Source organism: Jaculus jaculus, chromosome 5, assembly GCF_020740685.1.
Source record: "Jaculus jaculus isolate mJacJac1 chromosome 5, mJacJac1.mat.Y.cur, whole genome shotgun sequence".
Lineage (NCBI taxonomy): Eukaryota > Metazoa > Chordata > Mammalia > Rodentia > Dipodidae > Jaculus > Jaculus jaculus.
In genome coordinates this window covers 140,586,200-140,605,683 of record NC_059106.1, presented here as the reverse complement: position 1 = coordinate 140,605,683, position 19,484 = coordinate 140,586,200, and the positions used below count along the sequence as shown (strand labels likewise).

Sequence of the window (19,484 nt, the reverse complement as noted above, 5' to 3'; positions counted from 1 at the left end):
ATATCCCCAAAAGATATTTTAAACTTGCTAATAACTAGAAACCTGTAGCCAAATGTGGTTTTAGACATGGATAAACAAAATGCTACTTGCCATTCCAACGTGCCTCCTTCATGCTCCAGTGGAAACTTTGTTGTGGGGATAGGTCTACATATTACTTCCTATTAATAAGGAAAATAATATCAGTGCCTCAAGAATTAAACAGCATAATTTAGTGTGCTCATATTTTGTTACATATTTAGCGAATCCTGCATTTGGTAGATGAAATGCTTAAAATGAATTTACTTTACACTATAGACATACTGTCACAGATAAGTTACACCAAGTTGGACCAAGTCAATTCTTTCTTCCCTTTCCTCAGTTGAAGAGCCCCTGTAAGGATGATAGCTTGAGCTTTTATACATATGTTGCTTTGAGAGTATGACTGAGAAAAGCAAAAATTCTAAGTTCAGGCAACTTGGGCTCATGTTCTGATAGTGTCATTAATTTCCTGTATGCAACTGGAAAGTCACATTACATCCTTGCATTCTTTCTTCTGTGATAGTTAAAACAATAGTTAAAACAATAATGTGATACCTCATACTATTTACCTAAGAGAGACCTTGTATAAGAGATTGTTGCAGTCAGGTTTGCATTTCTGGTAGAAATCACCAAACCAAGAGCAGCTTGGGTGAAAAAAGAGGTTTATTTTGGCTTATAGGCTGCAGGGGGAAGCTCCACAATGACAGGGAAAATGATGGTATGAGCAGAGGGTGGACACCACCCCTGGCCAAAATAAGGCGGACAATAGCAACAGGAGAATATGCCAAACACTGGCAAAGGGAAACTGGCTATAACACCCATAAGCCCGCCCCCAACAATACACTCCCTCCAGGAGGCATTAATTTCCTAATCTCCATCAGCTGAGAACCTAGCATTCAGAACACTTAAGCTTATGGGGGACATTTGAATTAAACCGCCACATTCTGCCCCTGGTCCCCATAAACTGATAACTATACATGATATAAAATGTAATGCATTCATCCAACTTTAACATTACTATAGTTTTTGTCAGTTCCAAGGATGTTCATACATCCGCATAGTCCAAGATCTTGTAACAGCCTTAATACCAAACAGTCCCCCCAAAACCCATCATGGCACAAAATAAACATTTACACTGCAAAGGATGGCACTGGGCATAGCAAAGAAATATACAGCCAATACAAGATTTAAACCAAGCAGTCCAAACATCAAACTCTGTAGCTTCAAGTCCAACAACTCTAGTCAGTGACAAATCTCTAAGTCCGATAATTCTAACCAGCAGAAAGTCTCTGGAGTTCCACAATTCCGTACCTCCAGCTAGGCTACTCACAGTCCTGGAAAACTTCACTGGGGTCCACAGCTCTCCTTGGAAGCCATATTGTGGTCCCAGCATCTCCACTGGGTCTCCACTGCAAGCCATGGTTCATCCTCATGGCCCCATGTGGTCTTCATGCAGGCAACCAGCAAAACCTGCTTTACACTGCCCATGGCCATTTCCAAAACACAAGACCATGTTGCAAACTCAATGACCCTCTCTTTCCTGTATTTATTATACTCTACAATACCAGGTAGTGTGCCAACTTGTTAATCCAGGGGGCAATAAAGCAGGCTTAGAAGAACTGGACACTCCTTGAGCACTCAGGCCACTTCAAAAGAGTCTACATTCTTCCTGTTGCCCCAGTACAGGTAAGCTGGTCCAGTCTCAATTGTTGTAATCTCTCAATCAATTTGCAGATGAGTGGACAGCATATTAGGCCCAAATATTTTATTTTTTTCTGTGCCATATCCCTCTGCTCACACCAGTTAATTTCTATGCAAAGCAACCCTGCACAACTTCTCAGGACACAGGCATAACTGCAAGCTTTTCACACAAACTGTCTCTAGACCAATCCATGCAAAGCTCTTTCTCACCCTCATAAGCCAGAGTTCACAGTCCATAGTTCTTATTGCATTCAAATCTTTAAAATCTGACCAGAATAGTCTATCAAGCTGTACTTACAGCACTGCAAGGCATCTCTTAGGCCAAGCTTTCAAATCATTTCACATTCCTTTTTAAAATCAGCTTCAAAAGACCAAAGCCACATAGCCAGGTGTCTAGCAGCAATCCCACTCCTCAGTACCACTTTACTGTTGCAGTCAGGTTTTTGCATTGCTGGTAGAGATCACCCAAGAACAGCTTGTGGGGGAAAATAGAGGCTTATTTTGACTTATTGGCTTGAGAGGGAAGCTCCACAATGGCAGAGAAAATGATGACATGAGCAGGGGGTGGATATCACCCCCTGGCCAACATCAGGTAGACAATAGCAACAGGAGAGTGTGCCAAACACTAGCAAGGGGAAATTGGCTATAACACCCATAAGCCCACCTCCAACAATACAGTGCCTCCAGGAAGCGTTAATTCTCAAATCTCCATCAGCTAGGAATTTAGCATTCAGCACACCTAAGTTTATGGGGGACACCTGAATCAAGCCACCACAGAGACTTTGTATAAATAACAGTGTATGCCATGTATTATGTAAATTTCACTATGCTCTACAAATCTTAAGTTGGTGGGTTGATATAAGAGAAATAAAAACATCATCAAATGTGTGATGTATTCTTGTATTCTTCATTAATACTAGTAAACCATTTCATTGAACAGGTCAACTCGGAGCTATTTCTTTTAGCTCTGATGGCATTTAATACAATGTGCTCATTGTTCAAAGTTGTCTGTAGTTCAGTTCTTTCTGCCAATTTTATAGCACCTTGGTTCCTGGAAATTTCATTTGCATATGTCTTTTCCCTTAGAAAGGAGATGTCATAGACATTATCTACAAAACGCCAATGGGGATGTGGACGGGAATGTTGAACAATAAGGTGGGAAACTTCAAGTTTATTTATGTGGATATCCTCTCAGAAGAGGAAGCGGCCCCCAAGAAAATAAGGTCCCACCGAAACAGTCAAAGAGAAAAACCAAAGAGTCTACACGAGTTCTTAGAGAGGATTCAACTTCAGGTTAGTGAACCTTTGGCCTGCCAGCGTTTGCTGGTAACATGGATGGGATAATTGAGGACAGCAGCTCAGTGTTTGCATAGTGCTGTTCAAATATATAGGACTTACAGCAAAGGGAAATCTGTTTTCCTAGAACAGCTCTTATTTCTCCTTTATTACTTTTATTATGCAAAGACAGGCCTTGATATAGCATCCGTTGGACTAAGCCCTAATGCTACTTAGCAGTCACTGACAGGAGAGATTAATGTGGACTAAGTGCAAGGAGAGATGAAAAATACCCAAGAGAATAAAAAACCCAGGAAAATGTTGAAAGGAAAATGATAAAGGAAATATGAAGTATGAAGTGAAAGTTAGGAAACAAAGGAAATATGAAATGAAAAAATGCATTTTTATAGAATAGAGATCAAAATCAAGTCAAAAGAAATAACTAGAACTAATCATATTAAAAGTAATTTATAAAGAAACATTGATCATGAAGCCTCATAATGATTGCATAAATGAAAATATATTGTCTGCTTTTATAATCCAGTTATTTCTTCTTCTGTTAGTATTTTTCCGTAGTAAAATATCTACCTTATTAAGTGTACAATCTACAAAATGATATAATTTACAGTATAACTAGTCCTCCAATTAACTGTTTTGCATTCCATTCCTAATATGCACTCAAGGGGGCTGGAGAGAAGGCTCTGTGGCTTTATAACTTGGTTATAAAGCCTGAAGGCCTGAGATCAATTCCCCAGTACCCATATAAAGACAGACGCACAAAGTAGTGAATGTTTGAAATTCATTGCAGTGGCAGGAGGCCCCAATGCATCCATTCTCCTCTCTCTCTCTCTCTCTCTTAAATTATATATTTATTTAAAATTAAAAATAATTTAAAAATAAAATAAATTCACTGAAGTCCTCTGATAATTCTCAAAATTCACCAATGAATTATCAATTAAAATTTTCTAATTTTTTTTTTCTAAATTAGTTTCATTTTGTCTTTGTGAACACTGTCTAAATATTTGTACTGTGTTATTGGTCCATCCCTGTTTGGGTGTTCCTGGGAGAAAGTATAAGTTTGAATCCTGCCTCTGCTACTCTGTTCTGTGACCTATGAAAAATCATGTAAGAGAGTAAACTGTTTCCCTAAAGAAGCCTCTGATAAATGGTTGTGTCAGAATGGAAATTTTGGTATTCTGTTTTTAAATCAAATGATCTTTACACACTATTTTTAAAAGAATTATCACTTCTCTTCCCTTTTTGGTTAAAATATGGTTTGTAATAAATTCTTCCTGATTACTTAAAACTTTTAGACTTCCTCTTATTCAATTTTAGTAACTGAAGTAAGGATATTGAAATTATGATCAAGTAAAATGGGAGGGATTTTTGGGGAAGCTGAAAGACTATTTAACTTCACTTTGCATTTTTATTCTGTTAGAGAGAACAGGGGCTATATAAATAACATACAGACTTCAAAATCAGAAGCCTTTGCATTTTAAATTAATATATGTTGATGTAAATGGTGGACAAACTATTCCTGTTGACAAAAGGAAATAATACTTTCTCCAACTATCTGGCTTTTTTGCTGAATAACATTAAATATAAAATTAAATATAAATTTTGCTGAATAACATTGAATATAAAGTCTGATTCATTAGGTATACCTATGTCTTTTCAACCAAAATGGTAAACTTACTTGTATATAGAATTTTGTCTATTTCAAATTCATTTTCTAGCTTACCCCAAAAATGTAATGAGAGCAGATGTTTTTGTGATTAAGAAAATGAGGAGAGAGTTAGGATAAGAAATATTAGTATAATATAATGTATTAGAAGCTTTTTATTGGTCAAACATGAGGAAACACTAGTCCTATTAATTTAACTAGTTGGGAAGTGAAAATGTGCCAAGTAGTATGAGTGATTGGTATATTAAATTGATCCATAATTTAGCACTGTTATAGCTTGAGATAATTTCTTTACATTTGTCCTTCTGGAAGGTGAGAATTATATAGAACTCCCTTTTAAATATCCTAGAGTTTGTGTGGGGGGAACTAGTACAAGTACAATGAAGTTAAGCAAAAGTTCATTTGGCATTGTTTTAGTTTTCATATGCATTTCTATATTTTCTTGAAATCTAAAGAAAAGATATTTGAATCCTACTAGTTTATATATTATACTTATTTTTCTCCACTCACAGGAATATACCTCAACACTTTTACTCAATGGTTATGAGACCCTAGAAGATTTAAAGCATATTAAAGAAAGTCATCTCATTGAATTAAACATTGCAAACCCAGAAGACAGGATGAGGTTACTCTCTGCTGCTGAAAATGCCCTTGATGAAGAGGGTAAGTGTACATTCCTCCTCTTTTGTCTCCTGACAACGAATGCTTAATTAAAATAGTAAAACCATTTGAAAAAAATCTTGGATTTTATTAGGAAGCACATAAAGCATTCATTCCAATAATATGAGAATTTTCATGTAATCTTGGAAATAACACTGTCAAATCTATATCTTTTTTTCCATTGAATTTATAAGAAATAAAGGTACTTTTCTGTGTCCCTCCTTTTGATTCTGTGAAGCTATTAATTTTATGCAAGTAGATGCCTGTATTCCCAAAGATGGAGGAACTTAGAGACAAATCTGTAGTGACAGCATGAGCCATTAGTGAGAAATGTCACACATGGTTTCTGTAGAACAACACAGAGCATGGCTTTGAGCTAATGAGCCTTTGCATCACACAGGAAAATTCATTTCATTACCATATAGTCACATCTTGTACGTGTTTACAGTACTCTTCGAAAATGTTATAATAGCTTGCAAAAATATTCAGCACTCTCTTTTATTATCTAAGATGGTTCTCTGTATTTGTAAATATAAACTGAAGATGGGATAATACATTCAGATTCATTTATGGCAGAATACTAGTTACACAAAACTGGGTTTCTAAGGAATGGGTGACTTTTATAGTTAGAATTACCCATCCAGATCCCCATTCCTATTAAATCTGGCTCTGGGCTGAGGGTGTTCCACAACTGGCTGAGTATTTTGTGATGGACAAAAATAAATAGAATCTCATTCTAAATATTAAAAAGAATTCAGACCATCTAATGAAACTTTTCTTTCAAAAGTAATACTAATGTTAATTTTAACTACTTCATCTGAACATGCATTTTTAATAAAACTTTGGGCCAAGATCTTCCTGTTTATTCTGATATGTAGTGCTGTTCAGAGCTGGAATGGGCAGAAATGCATCAATCATTTTCTATAATGAGAAAGTAAGAGAGAAAGTGTCTTGTCTATGATCAGCTCCTAGTGAAGTTAGAGTTAAGATTCCAGCCCATGTTAATGCGGCAATGTAACACTCTGTAACACAAGTAACAGCCCAGATGGAGAGCAAAGAGGAAAGCCTTATTTAGCACAAGGCCTCCTAACTTTCTTTGTGAGCTATCCTGTACCTTCTCTTATAAGTCCTACAAAATCGAGACATAGTATACTTACTACACACTTGCCTTTTCAATGATAAGAATTAATTTGCTTTTTAAGAAATAGTTCCTTGCTTTATTTCTACTTGCAGTCTTGTGTTTGCCTAAACTGCTATTCTTCCCAACAGCTTTCCTGTGCATGACTAATTCCACACTAGAACTGATTTTATCACAATGCCTAGGTGTTTAAGTGGTTTTTTTTTTTCTTTATGAAGTTTTAAGGGCTCTGGGTTGAACAAAAGGAAGTGATAGAAGGTCTAGTTGGCCAGCTCAGTGTATCAAAGCACTTGTAGAGTAAGCTTGAGTCCCTAAGTTTGGATCTCCAGAATCCACATAAACCTGACATGGTATTATGTGTATGTGATCTCAGTGTGTCTGTGACAAGATGGTAGATGGGGACAGGAGAAACCATGGAAGCTCAGAGGCCAGCCAACCTGGCAGTGAACAAGAAACCCTGCCTCAAATAATGTGGAAGGCAAGAACCAACACCTAAAGTTGTCTTTGACTTCCCTACATGGCCACACTGACACACATGAATACACACATCCCACATACCAACATACATATAACAATGGAGTTACAAAGGCTGACCTTAAGAAAATAGCCAGGTAAATGTGGCAGTTTCTTTTCCATCATCACTCAAATCATAGCTCCTCTCTGAACAATGTCCTGTGAACTTATCATGCTCAGTGCCACTCTCAATACTCTCTGAAAGAATTTGACCATGAAGCACAAGAATCAGACGAGTGGATTTTGAACATTTGAAAATAATTACTATTTTTTTTATAATATCAAACATGTGTTCTGCCCAATTTGCAGAAATAGATTTTGGAGAGGTCAGACATCTGGATGGAGAGGAGAGGTGGGAACGAATCTAAGCAGTCTCTATGCTCAAAGCTCTGTTCTCCACACATACATACAAACTTATACAAACTGGTAAAAGTGAAAACAAGGGAGATTTGAAATTTTAAATCTCATGCTACTTGTCAGTGTTCTCAAGGATTTCACTTCAGCATTTCAATTCAGAAAGTTCAAGATAATACTTCACCCAGGAAGCTGAGGCAGGAGCATGGAAAGTTTAAAGCCAGTCTGGCCTTATACTGACTCCTACTCTTTTGATTCTTAAAGAAAAGAAGAAGAAAGGGAGGGAAGGAGGAAGGGAGGAAGAAGAAGAAAGGGAATGGGCTAGGGAGATGGTTAATGGGCTAAAAGCACTTGATGTGCAAGTGTGATGAGCTGAGTTCACATCCCCAAAACACACATAAAACCAGAGATGACAGCATGGGCATTTAAAACCCCAGTGCTCCCATGTCAAGAACGGTGGCAGGGATGGCACTTGAAGGTCTAGCTTGCTGTTCACAGCTGCAAACTTGAGAGACCCTGCCTTAAACAAGGTAGGAGACAAAGATTGACACTGAGGCTCTCAGACCTCTACATGCATGTGGTGACACACACATGCCAACACACACACACACACACATGCACGCACGCCATATTACACAGAGGGAAGGAGAGAGGGAAGAAAAGTAAAAGCTGATGTTTAAGTAAGAACAGAAGACTGGCAACAGCATGACTGAAAGGGGATCATCTACTAAGGCTGCCTTGCAGCACAGTTTGAACATGGAGGGCTCTGAGCCAACAAGCATTGCAGTCAGGGATCAACAGGATTTATCAGGAACCCATAAAGGGAACTTGGGTTCAGAATCCAAAGCCCACATCCATTTCGTTTAATTCTGCCTCCCTCATCACCTGCCTATCATCTATGTTAACAAAAGAGTAATAATTTTTGGGTGATGAAAATGGGTATGAGTTTTAAAACCATCAAACCCAAACCCTTAACCTTTTGGGATAAAAAAAGTAAAAGTTGAATAGCTAAGTGGTTTTTGTTCAAGCACCCTCCCAAACTTATTAGAAACATACTCAACTATTTCATACTCTCTGTAAACAAAGTGATTATCTCTAAGGATGATGGGAGTTTCAGACCTTGGTATACCTAAAAGGATAACTCATAGAGATTATTGCCCTATATCCCCTTATGTCCTTTAGAATGAGGCACTTGAATGTCTAGAGAAGTTGATCACAATAGCCACCAGTGTACACACACACACACACACACACACACACACACACACAGCCAATTCTGGAAGATGAGAAATAGAAAAATGCAGATTGAATGAGTGTTGTTTCAACACACAACTCTGAGATTATTCTTATTTTAATCTTATGGTCTAAAGTAGTATTAGAATATACATGTCAAAAAGATACATATTGCATGTTAGTCTAGTCTGACTGAAAGCTATTTATCTTATATGAAGCTGCTTTGCCCAAGAAATAAAGAAGAATGACATGCATTTGTTGATAAGATGGTGAATTCTGATGCTTTGACACCATGCTACCATGCACTTATTTTTATCTATGCTCTACTCTGTGGATCATACCCTCTACAACCATGCTAAAGATTAAATGCATAGCATTCATGTTCCTTGAATGATAAAGACCTTGAATATATCATTATATAAAACTGAGTCATTGTTAAAAAAATAAATGCATGTCATAGTCACAGGTTAAAAATAACTTTTTTTTCAAGAATGAGGTATGTAAATTGGCCAGATTTTATGGGATCATTTTTACTTGGATCATTGAATAATACCAGTTTGGAAATGCCAGTAAATTCCTAGTTTAGGGTTTCCTTATTTGTTAGGTTGAGAACTAGAAAAGTTTTTGCTTTGCTGATCATTCAAAAATTAAATTAAGCAAATTGGTAAAAATTAAGTGAAAATTAAGCAAATTGGCCTTGTGTCTTTAGAACAAGAATTAAAGCTTTATGATAATGGAGAAAAGACTGCAAATCCCATAGGAGTCTCATATATATATATAATTTTATTTTTTATATTAGTTATGTACAAAGTGTACACAGTCACGTTGGTGCCATCGTTAGCCTCCTCCTGTCCTCCCCTCTCCTCAGGGACCCTCCTCTTTGGAGAATATGGGTCTGTGCATTGTCGGGTTAGCCATCAGTTATGAGTAAGAGGCAATGTCTCTGTGCATAATGACCCAACATGTGGTTCTTTCTTTCTGCCCCCTCTTCCACAAATTTCCCTGAGCCATGTTAGGTTCATTTTAGGTCTGCTTCAGTGATGAGGTCTTGGGAGCCTCTGTGTCTCTAGATATCTGGTTTGGTAGGAGTTGATTGTTCTCTGTGTCTATCTCCTTCACCCTTGTGCTACCAGGTTCACCAAGAAAACAGCACTCTTGCTCATTTCCCCAATTAATCTTAGTTTCAGCTGGGTCACTTTTGAGGTGTGTTGGGCTGGTTCTGTCCTTAGAATCTGCATCCATCTGAAAAAGAAGCAAATTCTAAAATGGAGAGTGAAATTAGTGCCAGATAAATGCAGTAATCTTTGTTTTTAGAGAAAGTGTAATAGGTGTAGGCCCTCTTGTAGCCCACAATTGGTAGGAGTTTGATAATGGAGAGCTGGCTCATTTTTGAATATGGTTTTGTTTCCCAGCTCCAGCTATGGGTCCCATTCCACTGAGCAGATCAGTTAGCCAAATCAAGAGCAATTGGTTTCTCGCCATGGCTATGAGCCACTATTGCACTTGTGTAAGCATCACATCAGGTTGTTTGCTGTTCAGTAACTTAGACCACAAGTTCCTTGGACCAATGCTGGTCATAGTCCCCAGGTGCTCATGTAGCACCTTCTGGCACTAGACCAGCTAACTCTTTGGGGACTAACTTCCAAATTTCAGCCAGGTCACTCCATGTTCGATACCAACGGCATATGTTGTCTTCAGCACTAGCATCTTACCACTAACCTTTGGTGGGTTGTCAAGTACTATGACAGAAATCTTTTTTCATTTGGGAAACCTTGTAGGTTTCTCTAATAATCAGATTATTGTGGGTGTCAGCCACATGCTGGCCCTAGGAGTTACAGGTCAGCACCCAAGAAGAGAAGGAAGAAAAAGATAAGTAATATAAAGAGAGAGAAAGAGAAGAGGGAGAGAGAGAAACAGAAGAAGGTTAAGGTCAGTCTTCATCATACCCCCTCTAGGACTTGTGATTCAGGTGTTCCTTCTAAGGGCCTAATGAAGGTTCAACCATTTAGCCTGTCTTTTAGGAAGTAGAATTTTATGGTACCATTGCCATTTGGGTCCAGTTTTGTTTAATATATTAAGAACTAAAGGAATAAGCAATAGAACAGGGGGAAAGAAACAAAAATATGAGTTTTTATTAAAAAAAAACATTATTTTTGCCAGGCATGGTAGCACACACCTTTAATCCCAGCACTTGAGAGGCAGAGGTAGGAGGATCTCTGTGAGACTACATAGTAAATTCCAGGTCAGCCTGGACCAGAGTGAGACCCTACCTCGAAAAACAAAAACAAAAACAAACAAACAAAAGAAACATTTTTTTCTCTTAGCCTAGGAAAACCATTACACCTACTTTGACCTTGAAAATGACCACCGATTTAACATTTTAGATCATAGCATGGCAGGAGATAAAGATGCTTCTTCAAGTAGGTGGTAGAGGCTGGTGAGCAGTGTGACAGCTGATCACAGATTACTGCTCAAGGGAGTAGTGAGTTTGGGGCCCGGCAACCCTGGCAAGAGAAGTAGAGATATTCGGAATATTCTCCCATGTTGTATTAGAACTGAGAAGAATGAGATCGCTGTCACCTAGGATCCCAGGATTCCTGCTAGAGGGGACTAATGAGTTTGGGATTCTGCAATGTTAGTAAGAGAAGTAGAGATACTCAGAAATTCTCCCATATTGCATTAGAACTGAGTAGAATGAGGTCACTGGCTCTCACCTGCAGATCTATATAAAGTAAGATAGAACATTTTGGGCAAGGCTCAGCTCTTAAAGGAGAAAAAAAATTAAGTATAATCTGTTTACTTTGGGCACATTAGCATTTCTATATTTGTTAGGTGAAATTGACAATAATTGCTTTGGGAGTAAATATTATAGACAGAGGGAGTGTGTGTGTGTATGTGTGTATGGTGATCTTTCATAAGTCATAAACCCCTTTGTCTTACTAAAAACTGTTTCCTTACAATAAGACAGCTAGTTGCTATTACTGCATGCTTTCTATTTTGCTCTTGCTTCTTTTTACACATTTAGAAGTGTGTTGATGTGACCTCACATTATGTCTATAAGAATATGTACGATTGTCCTTGGAGAAAAGTGCTGATGGAAATAGCTTATTTACCTAGGACACAAGGGTAATTAAATTTTATTTTATTTTTCAAGGATAATTAAATTTAAAATTGAAGAAAATTTGTAACAAACTAAGCAAACTTTATAGAATTTGGATTCAGTGTAGTTTGCAGTACTTGCAAATCCTTGTTTCCATGCCAGGTGAGGTGGGGTGGTAAAGGGTGTGTTGTGTGCCAGGTCATTGGCACCAGCTGTGGTAACAGCAGCTCCTCATTGCTCAACCATCCCCACTTGTGCCTTCCTACTTGCCTGCCTGCCCAAATCGACACAGGGCAAATGGGGGGGGCCCAGTCAGGAGCTGGAACACGAGCTGCCAGCAGGGGAGATTTGTAGTCATGCCAAGCAGCAGTCCAGCAGTTGGCCTAGCAGCGTGCCAGCCTAACCTGGTGTCCTAACCCCTGACATGTGTACCTGGGGTTTCCTACCCCCTTGCCATATGATTTGAATCTGGATTTTATAAATGTACAGCTTTTGAGGAAAAATACCTTTAACTACCATAATACACAAAGTAGGGGAGAGATACAGGCAATTTATTTATATCTATTTACACATATGTATTTAATATCTATATCTAGTCATAGCTCTTTGGCTTTAGGCAATTTAATTTTCCTAGACTTATGTTTGGTTTTACTAGTAAAGTTTTCATTTATGAAAGATGTCATATTCTGTATAATAAAAAAATAGATTGAAATCTCAGCATGTCTGTTTTGACTGACAAGGAGGGCAGCCTCCGCTATGGAAGGTAGGAAGGGCATGGCAGCAGGAGCCCGAGGCACCATGCATCTGCAGGCAGCAAGCAGAGAGAGTGGGACACCGGTGCTCGGCTCGCTTCCTCCTGTTCATTGTTTGGAGGCCCAGCCCAGGAAATGGTGTTACCACCTTTGACCCACATTCCCTCCTCACTCAGACTTCTCTAGAAACAGGCTCATAGGTAGATGCAGGGGCATGTTTCTATGGGAATCCCTAAAGTCCATCAAGTTGATAATTAAGATCAACTATTTCAAATGGCAAAAAAAAAAAAAAAAAAAATTAAAGAAATCACATTCTGGATAATCTTATTTTTTTTCATAGTTAATAATTTTAGAAAAGCTGAAATTAACTTTCATTCTATTACCGTAGTGAAGCAAAACTTAACCCTTTCCTTTAAGGTTTTAGTTTGGTTTGACTTAGTTGTTTGTGTCTCCCCACCCCCGGACCCCAGGCCAGAGAATTAAACTAACATAAAATAGATGAACAAGACAAAGGAAAGCATAAAAGTTTAACTCAGGTTTTACTTGTCAAGGAGCCTACATGACAATATTAAGAACTTAAGAGTTACAATGGAACATTCAGACAAAAGTACCAAACTAGACAAAGGATAGTAAACTGCACAGGACAAGGCAAAAGGGCCTGGCATAAAACAGCTATTGAAAAGAGAGGTGAGGAAGACAAGGATGAGTCTAATTAATGTACACAGATTTCTCTTGCCCTCAAATTCATGATCCTGGTAAGATGCTACTTTCCTTTGGTATAAGGGAAATATTTTTCACATGGGAATTCCATCTCTTAGATTAATAGATGTGTCCTGTGGGTATAAGCGGAAAGATTTCTTTCCTCCCAAGTTTAGAATACATACTGTGATGCTAGGTTGCAAAGGAAGATGTGAAAATATGAAGTTATTTCAACTCCACAATATTCATGACCTCAGAGCAACAGCAACTGGTCACTCTCCCATAATGGTTCTCTTTTTCTCATTGTTTTTGTTGCTGTTCCAAAAAAACATATAAATATTAAAGCAAAATAAGCATCTAATATTCACTATATGTAGTAACTTAAGGACATGCTCAAGCTAAAATCTAAAGTTAGTTGTGGGGCTAAAGAAATGGCTTAGCAAATAAGGTGGTTACCTGTGAAGCCTAAGGACCCAGGTTAGATTCCCCAGTATCTAAGGAAGCCAGTTGCACAAAATGATGCATGCATCTGGAATTCATTTGCAGTGGCTTGAGGCCCCAATGTGCCCATTCTCTCTATCTGCCCACCTCTCTCTCTCTCTCTCTCTCTCTCTCTCTCTCTCTCTCTCTCTCCATATCTCTCAAAAAAAATAAATAAAATATTATTTTTAAAAAGTAGTTGTGGGGCTGCAGAGGGCTGAAGAGATGGCTTGGTGGTTAAGGCACTTGCCTATGAAACCTAAAGACCAAAGTTTGATTCCCCAAGACCCACATAAGCCAAATGCACAAGGTGGCAAACGCATCTAGTGTTCATTTGCAGTGAATGGAGGCTCTGGTGTGCCCATTCTTCCCCCTCCTCTGCCCACCTTCTCAAAAAAATAAATATTTTTTTTTTAAAAAGTAGTTGTGAGCCATGCTATGCTAGTTACTAAAACTTTGTCCATGAACAAAGCTTTTCCTTTGCCACTGGGTAGCCATAGTTACCAGCAGTGGAGCTAAAGCATGAATTAGAGATCTGTGGCCATGCTAAGACATGTATGCTGTTCTCTCTTCCTTGAGAGTGGTAGCTGGCTCGGTAAGGAGAGGTATATTCATAAAGCTAGCCAGTATCTTCATGAGGTTTCAAAACTGAAGTTCCTTCTTTAGTTTTTAATTCCCATTAATTAGTCTAAACATTATTTTATCAATTAAAAAACACTTTTATCTTTGTCCAGGCATTTTTCTGTACCTTCAAGGTTGCATTGTTTTACAGTATTTTGTCCACAGAAGCAGAGATTTGACAATAAGTCAAACAAACAGTAAAGCTGAATTATGGAAGATTCTGGTGAAGAAATCTGGGATGGCTAAACAAAAACTGGTAGTTTTAACTTTCATTGAACCCTTAATTTTCTAATGAGTGAATATGGAAAAGATTTCTCTCCTTTGAGTCTGAGAACTTTTTCTCACAATAATTTTATGTCCTTAAACCTTTTTTCACTTTTAGTATAATTGAGATTGTGCTCACTTAATTAATTAAATGTCACAACTCCAATATAATTATTTTATGAATAATTATATTAGCTGTCTTGTGTTTTAATCACCATGCCATTTTCTATAGCATTGATGACTATCTTAAAATCCATACTTTTAATCCTTTAGTTTCATACAACTCTATAGCAGTTTTGGTAGGGAATAAACTATATTAATTCTTAAATTTATTATTTTTACTAAAATATTTTCTAAATAATCATTTCATAACATGGTAATTTTACTTTCACTACATAGAACATACGACTGCACTGTTTTTGGCCACCTTTTTATGGCTGCTTTTATCTGGCATTAATAAAAGACATATAAATAAGAGATACATCAAGTTAAAAAAATAATAAAAATAAAAATGGCAAAAGAAACATACCAATCATTATTGATCATTCTTCAGTATACTTAGATTTGAAAATGCATAAACTTTAGAAAATTTTAAAATCATTCCAGAGCTGTATTGAAAAAATGTACTATTTTAACTTTTTAGCATTTTAAAGTATAAATTATTATAGATGATCTATGAAATATAGAGAAAACCCATTTAAAATTTTAAGTTTCATTTCACCATAGGTGAATGTATAGAATATATGTATATACATATATCTCCACATGTGTTATTTTAAAACTTTAATACTAGAATACATAAAGTATTTATGAATTTTTAAGCTATCATCACAAACATTTTGTATAAAAAGTTATATCCAGATACCCTATGGAAAATCTGTAATTTTGGAGCTATTTCTTATTCCAATGTGTTTCTTGCCTGGTTAGCTCAAGTGACTGGGCCATGGGACAAAACTGATGAAGGCTGTGGTTTCAATTTCTGGGTAGACCAGTTAGCATTTCAGTGTTTCATGGCCACATGAAAAGACTAAATGACTTAAAAAGAAAATGTGAATGCATTAGTGTGAATTCATCCCCTCTGTAAGAAAAAGGAAACCAAATAACAATAAAAAAAAAAAAAGTCACTCACAGCCCTAGACCTAGGTTTCTGCCAATCCCTGTTATTAGCATCAGGATGAAAAGAAACAAAAAGAGGAAAATCTTGACCCTCTGGTACAAAGATTGGATGTTATATTGCTTTCATCTCCATAGTAAAACATAATGGCCTGTCTTTTCTTTTTATAGTTACAGTCGAGGGGCTCCAGCTGATCACCTGCTTGGAATTATTGCAAGCATGGTGAGGTGGTGGGAGGCATCTGAGGGGCCCAGCCAAGCTTCCAGTTCACCAGGAAGCCATTTAGCCAATTACTGCTCCTCTGGCAAATTATTGCGCTGCTTCACTTTCAAACTGAGAAACTATTTCCTTTTCCCACAAAAAACTGCACATGAAAGGGTTCTACAATGAACAACCTATATTTAAGCCAAACCAACTCCTAGAATTTAGAGAATGCGATATCACATTTTTTAGGAGGAAATAAAACAAATGTGCCTTGATTACTGATATTAAACAATGACATATTCTGCAGTGTAGTCTGGTTTGCATTTACTATTTGTTTACTCTGTGACTATATGAGGTGAAAACATGGAAGCCTCTGGGGATAAAATAACAAGAAAAGTACTTGCGTTGTTAAAGAAAGAAAATCTTGGATATCAGTGGTCTTTAAGCCCAAGTTTTCTGTCTTGCAGAGAGTCCCGCACAGTGGTAAGTAACCTAAATGGAACAGTGTTGGGAGCAAATAGATCTTCTATGCAGTGAGGAGTCTTTAGGACTTCAATTATCAAGGACAGGAACTCAGGTTTCGTAATTTTACACTGAGGTAATACACCCAAATTTAATCTGAGGAAATGTGGCCTTCATGCCTAAGGGCTCACACTCCACATATGGTGATCACTGCTAATGTGACAGGATGCACACGCAACAACTAATTCTGCTGGCTTTTCCCAGAAACATGGGACAGTGGGGACACACAACCAGCTCATTTCATCTTAGTCACAGTAAAAGAAAATCAGAGGCAAGAGAGAAAGCAATGTCTTAGAAACGAGTTCCCATTTCAGGGTTGCCTTTTAATAGAAGAAAAACTTGGAAACAGGAGTGGCTGATCCTCATAAAAAATTAGTGGGTAGTAAGTAACCATTACAGATTAGCATGAAAAATAAAAGAGGTTTCGTGGTAGCGAACACCTAACAGGCAGAGTAGGTACGTGATAAAATTAAGGTTCTCAGAACTGTGATAACATCACTAGGCTGAAATGCCTATTTGAAAACATAAATAAAGCTATGTATGGCATTTGGGAGAATTCCATAAATGTAGTTTCACTGTTTGCAAATCAAAACGTCAAAGAAAAAGTTAAAAGAACTGATACCATCCATTTTGAAGATCAGCAGACCAAGAAGCAATTTTTAATCATTATCTTCCAACCTTTTCAACCAGCATTGTTCATGTAAACACAGAATCAGGAAATATTTGTGTGTGTGTGTGTGTGTGTGTGTGTGTGTGTGTGTGTGGTATTGCGGGGTATGTGAACATCTGTGCATGTATACTGATATATGTGGAGGCCAGAGAAGGATACTGGATATCCTCCTCTATTGCTTTAGTTTCCTCATAGAGTCTCTCATTGAACCTGGATCACACTGGTTTTCCATGAGACTGGCTACTAGAGAGACCCAGTGATCTTCTTGCCACCCCTGCTTCCCCTGCCACTCTAGCTATGAAGTTACAGGCACATATGGCTCTGCCTGGATTTTTATGTAGCTTCTAGGAATCAAACTTGGGTCTTCAGCAAATGCTATTACCCACTGAGTCATCTCCTCAGCCCCCAGAAAAAAATTTGAAGTGGCCATTTTCTCAGTTCTCCCAAGGATAGTGCAATGAGTACCAATCTGATTCACTAAATAGAAGTTCTGAATTATTTCCTGTCAGTGGAACTGAATAAGATCAGGAGAATGAGATGAGTATCTGAGGGCAGTTCTTGATGCAACTTTAAATATATGTGCTTGCTCCTGCCAATGTGGGAGCAGTCAAGAAGTGAAGAAGGGCCTGGAGAGATGGCTTAGTGTTTAAGTCTGCAAAGCCAAAGGACCCATGTTCCACTCTCCAGGTCCCACATAAGCCAGATGCACAAGGTGATGTAAGCTTAAGGTCACACATATGTACAAGGTGGCCCACATGTCTGTCTGGAGTTTTATTACAGTGGCTGGAGGCTCTGGCACATCAATTCTCTCTCTCTCCCTGCCACCCCCCCCCCCTTGCTCTGACTCTCATTTAAAAAGAAAAGTGTAGGCACAAGAGGAGCATATGCTAGCACAGCCAGGAAATAATGGTCAGAGAGCCACTTCCTCTCCAAAGACCTAAGGTCAGGATGCAGAGACATACAGACCTGGTGTCCGCCGGGGCGAAGAAGCATCATGTTAACAAAGGAAAGCCTGATCTGAAGGAATTCCAAGAAGAGTAAACACTCTGTAAGGTCACCTAGGTTCTTCAGAAGTAACTTTTGTTCCAGTTCCAATCCTAATTCTTTATTTTAAAAGACAATGTCTAGTGAATATAGAAAACTGCCTTAATGAACCGACCTAAAAATAAATGATTGTTATTCAGAATTGCAAAGACATGGGAGACAAGCTGCATATTCATAAGACAGATCCAATGGAAATTTTGGTGTTTTGCTGTTCAGAAGTATCCTGGCTTCCTTATGTCTGTTTTCCTGATGGATCCAGGCAGGGGAAAATTCCATTTGAAGTCCTACCGCACAGTGCCACTCGTAGTGAGTGACCCATTACTTACTGTTCCACGTTATTGTAATCCTGGAAAGGTTCACCAAGATCACTATTTGCTTAGATTGTACTTTACACTAGAGATGACTTTTTCTAAAGATACCTTTAGGAGGATTTGGACAAGGTATCTGTCATACTGTGGGTCCAATCTGTTTTCTCTGGCAGCTAATTACTAATGTAAAATGAGAGTCCATGTTGGTCTTTGCCCAGGTAGGAAGTTCACATGGCTTCCATGAAGCTACAAGTGAACAATGAAGGGCAAACTTTGACTTCCAAGTGAACAGTGGTGTCTATGAGTGAACAATACAATACACAAATGTGTCTTTTATTCTCAGCTTCCACTTTAATGAAATCAAGGATGAAACAGCTCAAAGAAGATAATGCTGAGAACTCACACATGAATGCACCTTTCCCTGGCTTTTCCTAACTGCTGTTTGTTTGTGAATTTACAGCTACCGAAGAGGCAGAAGAAGCAGCTGTGCCTGTACCCTTAAGTCCAGACATCAGAAGTAAGTCACAGTTAGATGAATGCCCAAGGGACTCTGGATGTTACAGCTCATCAGGAAATTCAGATAATGGCAAAGAAGACCTGGAGTCTGAAAATCTGTCTGACATGGTGCAGAAGATGGCTGTCACAGAGCCAAATGACTGAGAAAACATTGATAATCCAACAACTATGCATGCCATCCATTTGAACAGACGGCAGGCGAAAGACTCCCAAAGTCAAAAAATATTGTTTAATCTGAATGGTTATATTTACAAGTTTATGTCTCTAACTTTCCTAATGATTATAAAGAAGATATATATTTATTGAAAACTGTGTGTTAATATTTCAACTGCCCATACTAGGAAAAGATATAGAGCAACGTTTTCTCCTTATGGTATATGCTTTATTTACCATTAGTTTACAAGTGCAAAATGATAAAACCTGAAAAAAAGACTCCTTTTTCATACCTTCCAGTTTTTAGTTGTGTATATTATTGAGTAGACAGTAGTAGTTCTGTTGAACTAGCTTGCAAAGCAATACATACATTCATTTTTTGTAATTATTGGAAAAGTATAAGTAGACATTGGAAGCTTTATCCTGACAGCAATAATGTTTGAGTAACTATGTCCTGAGGG

General features: G+C 37.9%; 1 protein-coding gene across 1 annotated transcript in view; it reads left to right on the top strand.

The window, feature by feature from the left end:
* Samsn1 (SAM domain, SH3 domain and nuclear localization signals 1) overlaps nucleotides 1-19,075 on the top strand; it is a 122,065-nt gene extending 102,990 nt beyond the window's left edge. Inside the window, exons 8-10 of the mRNA XM_045149187.1 lie at nucleotides 2,806-3,012; nucleotides 5,191-5,341; nucleotides 18,815-19,075. Of these exons, the coding sequence (XP_045005122.1) occupies nucleotides 2,806-3,012; nucleotides 5,191-5,341; nucleotides 18,815-19,014 (558 nt within the window). The 3' untranslated portion in view covers nucleotides 19,015-19,075. The remainder of the gene's footprint in view (nucleotides 1-2,805; nucleotides 3,013-5,190; nucleotides 5,342-18,814) is intronic.
* The last annotated feature ends 409 nt before the right edge of the window (nucleotides 19,076-19,484 follow it).